The 9,009-nt window shown below is 41.8% G+C and overlaps 1 protein-coding gene across 1 annotated transcript in view; it reads right to left on the bottom strand.

Annotated features, from left to right (window-relative positions):
- Window positions 1-2,124: 2,124 nt before the first annotated feature.
- The window catches only part of C7H5orf15 (chromosome 7 C5orf15 homolog), a 77,292-nt gene continuing 70,407 nt past the window's right edge, over window positions 2,125-9,009 (bottom strand). The window contains exon 3 of the mRNA XM_086931533.1: window positions 2,125-4,530. Within this exon, the coding sequence (XP_086787659.1) occupies window positions 4,399-4,530 (132 nt within the window). The 3' untranslated portion in view covers window positions 2,125-4,398. The remainder of the gene's footprint in view (window positions 4,531-9,009) is intronic.

Below are 9,009 nucleotides of genomic sequence, written 5' to 3'. Positions count from 1 at the left end.
GATGCCATTCAGTTGAACCCTAATAATGGAATAAATTGAAGGAAATGACTCCAAACTGCACTGTTGTCCTATCACACTTCCATACATGCCGTCATGGGATGTACATCCATCTTCTCAGGGGACAGATACCAGGCTCCAATATGTATCTGTGGTGATTGGGGACGAAGTGCCAATTGGTAACTGTATTGGATGTAAGCAAGGTGCATGAACGCACGTTTGAAGCCAAAGTGGACTATGAAACTACATTTGGATTCTACAAAGAAGGTGGTGTTCAGGGGAGATTTCTCGATTGGCCAGTGGGTATGTATGAGTCACTCGGTTGATTAAGGCACGGGCAAAAAGTAATTGCCTGTGCAGGTGTTTAGGAGGGCAGTGAGAGTGAAAGGTGCAAACGTTTGGAAACTAGCCATAGGCGCTCTCTACTGGGAGAACGTGAACTCTGCTAATATTAAGGATGACAAGGGTAATGGCTTCCTCTGTGTGAGGGATAGCCAGGTGATTGGTAGTATTAATTGTGGTGCTCAAGATGCTTTACAAACTGAGGATGATAGTCAACTTGCTAGTATAGGTTTCATTTTGGACGCTCGGACCGCAGAAAATGATGTTCCTGTTAACAATGAGGCAAGAAATTCAAGTCAATCGTGATAGCACTTCCATTAAACATCTTCCAGAGGAACGTCAAAACTCTGAGTAGTACTGAAGTGAGTCCAGAGCTGTGTACATATGGTTGGTCAATATTCAATATGTAGTACTGTTTGGTAAGAGTGAGGTATTATTTTTATCACCACAGAGTGCTATTGAATTGTGAAAATGTTGGGAGTGGAGATTGTAGGAAAAACAGTTGAGACTTGGCAGTGTCCTGTTGGTCGGCGCTTCCATCCTCTTAGCTGGATCTTGTGTATTTTCCTTGGAATAAAAGAATTACGCTATTCCTGGCGTCTGAGTGATTCCTTTCCTCAAATATGACTTTTGCACTGTAGTGATAAATGTGTGAATGGGTGTTTATTAGTAAAGTTGCTCTAAGTACCGAGCTATTGGCTCACATTTGTTTTCACTGCCATCAAAATTATATATGATTAGACTATTCAGGTTGCTTGGCATGGAGTCATTTTGGGGTATTCCACCAGAAGTTCTCTCACTCACAGGGTTAATTTATTTTTAATATAGCCCCTCATTTCGCACATCTATCATTTCTGTAAAAAAACAGGTCTGTTTTTACTATAAACAAACTTAAGGGTACTCAGCCTTCTATTCTCAAAGGAATGTAAGGCTTAAAGGCTTTGCCACCAATTCAAATACGTGAAGTGCAGTTCACAAGAGGGGCAAAGCATTTAATTAATTAAGCATTTAGTGCAAGTAGGAAAGCTGGGAAAGACGCTGTGTAGAAGACCACTAGATCCCTTGGCCCTGCCTGAATCGGATATAGTCTTGAATGCCAGCATTTTCAGCTTTCCGACTGATACAGTCACATTTTAATGCGGGTTGAGTTTCATGTGATATATCTGAAGCCAATTGACTATTATCCCCCACAGCTATGAAGATTCGTGGACAAGAGCTTTAGGGGCCCATTACGAGTACCGCAGACCAGTTTCTCAAAGAGGGATACCAACCTGCCGGATTTCATGCTTTACCAGGTGTAGGTAAGTACCCAGCAACCCCAAGTATTTTTTCACACACATTTTCCTCTAGTTAAAAGTCAGGGGAAAATGTGCACAGAACCTGGCCTGAAATCAATGAAAAAAAGATCATTTGTCCCCGGTAATGCTGTGTCAAATATCTTATTCCCTATTCTGGGGAATAACAAGTAACTGAAGTGGAGGTATCTACTGGGATCGGTATCTCCGGCCCAATACCTTCAAGTTAAATTACTGGCCCACTCAGAATTAGGGTATTAGTTTGGTGCCTCTGCTAATTAGTGAAAATGATGCAACAAAGCTTTGAATCAAACATATTATGTACTGGTATCCAATCACTGTGTCTCAAATGGAGTCTGCCAATTTTGGGTCAGCCTGTTTACTTCTGTAAAGGCAGGCCGCAAGCTGCTACTTCATTCAGGAACATCACAAAAACAAATAAAATTACATGTCTAAAATGCATTAAATTAAACTCGTATTGAAGAATAACTGAAATGTTAAATATTCTATTTATTTAAACATTATCAAAATAGGAGATACAGCTGTAAATATGATACAAATTACTGCAAGGAAAAAATCTTGCAATTTAGTTGTGCTTCAGTATGTGACTGAGCATTTGAAAGCATTTGCTGATGGAATGTTAACAATCATGCTTAAGTAGCTGAAATAGTTCAGGCATTACTGTACACTAGCATGCCCATCAGCACTTCACATGCAACAAATGATTTAGCTACCCTTTTCTATTATTCGTAAGAGTACAATACTAAAGTCCTGAGTCACTCATCATGGAATCACACTAGTAATATTATAAAGTAAAAAAAAAATTAAAAAAAGCTCACTTTGATCACAGAAATAGTTTTGCAGCCTGACCAACTGATGTGCATACAGTTTGTAGTACATAAAATGGAAATACTTTTTATAACCGAAACGGAAAGAATATTTTGCCCACAACATAGATTTTCATGTTAAGGACTATGGTTAAATTGTCTGCTAGACACATCTAGGTCACCAAATGATAAATGCAAAGGGCACATTTCAAGTCACAGAATGCTTAACACGAATTAAAAAAGTGCAAGAATAGATAGAACTAATATAAATGATAAGATTTGTTCATCAAAATTCTAGAATGGTAAATTATTAGTAACGAGAGCTCATACATAGATTACCACACTAAAGTCCACTCTAGAAGAGATTCTACCATCCGCTTGAGGACATCTGGTAAAAGAAACCCCTTCCAAGAACTCAAGTTCAAGCTGAAGCAGTAGAAAATGTCCAGGTACTTCATTATTGTAATGAAAAGAACTATAATTTCTTTCAAAGTCACAGAAATAATTTCAGAAGAAAGTGTAAGAGTAAGTGCAGGGTTGGAGGTACAATAGAACAAATACATTTTGGAATACAAAGTCCATTTTATATTATAGATACATTGTGATGGCGAACTGAGGTCCAGACATGGTAGAGAAGGGTAAGAGGAACAAGGGCTAATGCAGTGAAAATATAGTAAAGTAGCGATATCATTTGGCTATAGAAGAGGAGCTGTCCGTTCCTAACAGGGAACTTGGCAAGTCTTCTGAGAGAAACAGAATGACTGTGTGCCACTAACCTCTTCTATTCCACTGCCCTATTCTCTTTTCTCTTCCCATCTCCCTTCGACTCCCAATTGCCTTTGAAGACAGGATTCCATCTTGAAATCTCACTTCCTCCCAGATATGTACATTGTGCCAACGGAAACACATGGATGTGTAAATAGACAAAGGAGTGTTAGTTGAAGACTACCAAAAAAGCCTTTATTTTCTAAAAGGTTTTGAGCCGGTGCAGCAGAGAAGTATGCGAGCAATAGGAACAGGACGCAAGGCCCCTCTACTTGCCGGGGTGGAGGAAACAGGTCTTTTCCCTGGCTTAAAGAATCAACTGTTTTGCCAAGCTAGACAGGATGACACTGGCATATTGGGGATTTCGGATGGTTTAAAGTGACTCGAGACACACTCAGTGCTTGGCTATCCCCGTGTGAATCAGTGCTTGCTGTTCTACAGCCTGCAAATCTGGCTTACCAGGGGAAATAGCGGACTGAAGAGCAGCAGAATAGCAGGGGGAGTTGAGCCTTCTGACATAAGAAAGCCACAACCAAAATGAACATGCCTACACTAGAAAACTTCTCCATCTAATTGCATTACTCAATGCATAAACGCAGCGCACAGGCACCTCCAGGTAAGGACCATTCAGAAGTCCATTTTGCAGGAAGATGTCCGCAGTATCTGGCATTAACGCGTATGGACATTTATTTGTTAAATTAGTAAAGAGAGCTTGGCTTAATCTACAATAATTCGTCAATGAATTTTACAACTCCTACAGTTGCAAAGCTTTTAATAATGCCCTGGTATCAATAGTTTCCCAAATGTAAAAAAAAAACCCGCAAAACAGTAACATTTTTATATTTTTCTAACTATATGAATTACAGGTATATTAATTATGTCATAAAAATAACCTACTGCTGTTCCAGATCTACAATGTAAGGTGCGACAGTACACAGGAGTAGAATAGGAAAACAAACTTAATTTTGATGTTGCACGTACCGATTATAACTCAGTAATGAATTGCCAACACCGAACAGCCAATGTCCTATGCAATACCAAGGCAACCGTTTGTGGGGGAAAAAGTAAATTTGGAACCACTATTTACAATTTACACAAATGATTTGTTATATACAAAAAGGAAGACACTCAAAAAAAATCATCAAAGCAAACAATTTTGGGGGACAATGCTTTTAGAAAACGTAATTATTGGTCATTTTCAGAGAAGGCATGGCTTCATTCACATTCTGGTCAAGGCGGTGGTATTCAACAGTCCTTGAACAAAGACCATCTCTCCATCTTCTAGACTGCACCAGAAGGAAGATCTAGAAGCAGCACAAAAAACAGAGACATTAGTTGAAGTCATTTAATTAAAAAAACAATTCTAGCCGCTGTAGAAACGTTAAAACTGCTTATGGTCGAATAGCATTGTAAACTTTTGTAGAGTATCAAATTCTGCACAGTGTCTATATAGGAGTTAGGTAGTCATCTACACAGCCGCTAATTGGATCAGGGCTAGTCTCGGGGCAGCGTTGCTAAGTTCCCAGTCACTGGCGTTTCAACAGTGCTATAGACTACCACTGTTTGAGAGAGGAGAGCCAATAGCACTCTGTGTCAACTGGCTTCTTTGGCACACTTAAAGTTAAAAAAAATTTAAAAAGTGTCAACTAATTTCACTTAGATCAAAAATCACCAACAACTGGTTATAATTTTCAAAGAACTAGATTGGCCAAGGAAAATATTGACTACATGGAAGACTGCAAACCATGATTAACAATTAACAGTCTTGAAATGCTACTTGTAGAGAGTACTTATAGTGTTGAATTTGATTATGTTAACCACTTCTTTATTTACAAGTAGCAGGGTTACAGTGAAAGGCCAAATATGTTCTTACGGTGCAGCCAAGGGAATCGAGGTTCTAGTTAGGAGTGCTTCTCTGCTCATTTCACTACTTGCACAGTCCACAAGTCTAGGCCTGTGAAAAATAAGCCACTCAATGTACATAATGTGCCATCAGATCAAAATTGCAAAAGTGAATGTCAGGGTAAGGTGGAAATAAGACTTCAGCACTAAAAGGAAGTTAACTGTGTAGTACTATAGTGTTTCAGGAAACTGCATTTAAGGTGGCTCATCGCTAAAGATAATATCTCAAAACTATATACAACACGGCCACATCACCCCCCACCTGAGAAACCTGCACTGGCTTCCTGTCAACAAAAGGATATCCTTCAAGCTCCTCATCCACACACACAAGGCACTCCACAAGACAGGCCCAGACTACCTCAACAGATGGCTCTCCTTCTACACCCCCAACCTCTGCTACGCTCCACCGACCTCTCACTCGCCACCGTCCCGCTCATCTGAAGAACAACCACTGGCAGGAGATCCTTCTCCCACCTCGCCGCCAAGACATGGAACACCCTCCCACCTTGCCTACGACAGACCCAAAGACCTGCTGACCTTCAGGAGGACACTAAAGACCTGGCTGTTCGATCAGTAGCGGCTCCCCCTCCCCCCCCAGCGCCTTGAGACCCTCACAGGTATGTAGTACGCTTAACAAATGACTGATTGATTAATTGATATATATGTAAACTTGAGGGAATACTAATAATGCAGTTCAAATTAGGCTTTTTGAATGAGATGTCAGCTATATCAGTGCATTGTTCTCCAACAGTAGGATATTCATATTGGAATATTGGAGTATTTTAACAAGCACCAAAAACCATCCCAAGATAAGTGCTATTGGACAACTGATGAGAGTCAAAAGATACTGCCAGCTATTTTTCCCCAGTGTCATCGCTCCAATTTAGCTAGGAAAAAGCAAAGATTTTTGGCAAATTGGAATCTGTTCTGCCTGAATGGTCATTTCAATTCAGATACACTAGTAAGCAAGACCTTTCGTCAGGGTAACTCCCTTGGTCCAACAGATTATATTTTTCTCTAGCCTGGCATTTCCAGTTACTCTTAGATTTTCAAGTACCAGCCCTAAAAGACAGCGACCATTTCCTTTTAAAATCTAAATTCACACTGAAAAGGATTCAAAGACATTTAGTCATGCCACTGGAATTAGAGTTCCCAGGGTGCCTCACTACATAAAATAAGTGCCCTCCATAAAAACAACATAGACCTGGACATTTTGTAAACACTTGATAGGAATTCCATCAACAACTATTGTAAGTAATCAGATGCACTTCTCAAATTCAGTACTTTATAGTTTCCACTGGCAGCAAAAGACAGCTGAAAAAATGAAGAGCACACCGCACAAGGATGCTGCCGCTGATACTAAACTAGAGGATTGTCTTGATAGCCCTCCACTGCATTTTGATGGCCGTCCTCAAATGTCTTTTGCTAACAGCATAAAATTATAAGATACTGAATTTGAGAAATGCTATATAGCAAATTATTTATTATTTCTCACACTGTACAAATATACCTGTTCTACTAAAATAATCTTTCTCTTAGAACTTGACAGCGACCATTTCCTTTTAAAATCTAAATTCACACTGAAAAGGATTCAAAGACATTTAGTCATGCCACTGGAATTAGAGTTCCCAGGGTGCCTCACTACATAAAATAAGCGCCCTCCATAAAAACAACATAGACCTGGACATTTTGTAAACACTTGATAGGAATTCCATCAACAACTATTGTAAGTAATCAGATGCACTTCTCAAATTCAGTACTTTATAGTTTCCACTGGCAGCAAAAGACAGCTGAAAAAATGAAGAGCACACCGCACAAGGATGCTGCCGCTGATACTAAACTAGAGGATTGTCTTGATAGCCCTCCACTGCATTTTGATGGCCGTCCTCAAATGTCTTTTGCTAACAGCATAAAATTATAAGATACTGAATTTGAGAAATGCTATATAGCAAATTATTTATTATTTCTCACACTGTACAAATATACCTGTTCTACTAAAATAATCTTTCTCTTAGAACTTGATTCTGGACTCCATAATTCGAATTCTACCGATGTCTAAAGTAAACGATATCTGATGGCCTAATACCCTGGGCCTCAAAAGGGCCAGATTGTGATCTACCATTAATGGTCATACTCTAATCACACAATTACTCTGGAAATTACATTCTTGGATTACCCTGACAAGACTCAAACTACAATAACCAATATTGGTGATCTTTGATTTCTATATTACGCACTCCAGAACAGTCAAATGAAATATAAAAAAAACTGAGAAAATGCTTCAAAGGCCACTAAAATACGGCCAACAGACTTTAAACGTCTGCTACATGCCCTGCTTTTTGTAAATTGGTCTGATATGTAACTAGGAGAACTGCATCATTTTTGGGGAAGGGACTGCCTATCCCAGAGTTCTTTGCACCGGGAGGCGCCATCAGCATCTGTTGGGGGAAAGAGAGAATTCCCCAGGCACACATCCTGCTCTGCCAAGTCCCACAGCATTGGACAGCCCCATCGTTGTTGGGGAAAGGACTGCCTGTCTCAGCGTTCTTTGCGCCAGGAGGTCCCACCAGCAACCACCAGAGACTGTTGGGGAGGAGACAATACACTGAGGTGCAAATAGCGCTCTACGAGTCCCGCAGCGTGGGACGCACCCTGGCCAAGGGTAGGCCCTTTTGTGCAGGAGGAGGCTAGGCCACCCCCTTTGGCATGTAAGGCAACGGTGACCAGCATTTACTGCACTAGTATACACAAGGACTCTACGGGGCCCAATGGGTAAAAGGAACCGGAGGTCAGGCACCCCGGGTGGAGACACAATTACCACCATGGTCTCCTTTCTGTTGAGGGTGGCAAGTGTTAATGCACAAGTTACTTACCTTCGGTAACAATATATCTGTAAGAAACAGTAGTTAGTGTTAGATTCCTTTTCTTAGGATATCCCCAGGCGTCAGACTGGATCCGGAAAGTTTAGCGTAGCAGTACCCCTGCGCGTCGGTAGGCGTCGACTGCGGCTTCGCCTCCGGCGGCGGCGGCGTGGTCGCCAGGATGACGTCGGAGTACTTAGACGCCGCCCTCATGCGCGGACGTCAGTTCTTGTACATAGATTTCTGCGGCAGGAACACAGAGCCATGCCAGAGACCGACACTGGTGCCATAAAACTTGGGCCCTCAAAGGGAAATACCTTAACCCTAGATATCGGTCCGCAGACGGGGAGGCTGGGTGGGGCGGTAAGGAATCTAACACTAACTACTGTTTCTTACAGATATATCGTTACCGAAGGTAAGTAACTTAGCATCTGAAAGAAACAGGTTAGTGTTAGATTCCTTATCTTAGAATAGATACCCCAGCAATACCAACCCCGGTGGTGGGTCTGCGGACCAAGATCACACCAGAAAGTCCTGGAGAACAGAACGGCCAAAGAAGCCATCTCTCCGGACTTGGCTGTCCAGGCAGTAGTGTCTAGCAAACGTGTGCAGCAAGGCCCACGTAGCTGCCTGACAGATGTCCTGCAAGGGTACTCCCCGACCCAGGGCAGTAGTAGCCGCCGTGGCCCGAGTGGAATGGGCTCTCAGCCCAATCGGGGGCTCCTTCTTAGCCGAGGAGTAACAGACCTTGATGCACAACACAACCCACTGAGAGATGGTCTGTTTGTGCACCGCCCGTCCCTTCTTTGTGCTCACGTAACCAACAAAGAGCTGGCCATCCACCCAGAACTGGCGTGTGCGATCAAAGTAGAAGGAGAGCGCATGTTTTGGGTCCAGACAGTGGAGTCTCTCTTCCTCTTTCGAGGGATGTGGAGGCGGAAAGAAGGTGGGCAAAGTGATGAACTGCCCGATGTGAAAGGCCGTAACCACCTTGGGTAGGAAAGAACAACAAGTTCTTAA

This window comes from Lissotriton vulgaris, chromosome 7, assembly GCF_964263255.1.
Source record: "Lissotriton vulgaris chromosome 7, aLisVul1.2, whole genome shotgun sequence".
NCBI classification, from domain to species: domain Eukaryota; kingdom Metazoa; phylum Chordata; class Amphibia; order Caudata; family Salamandridae; genus Lissotriton; species Lissotriton vulgaris.
This window is presented reverse-complemented; position numbering and strand designations above follow the sequence as displayed.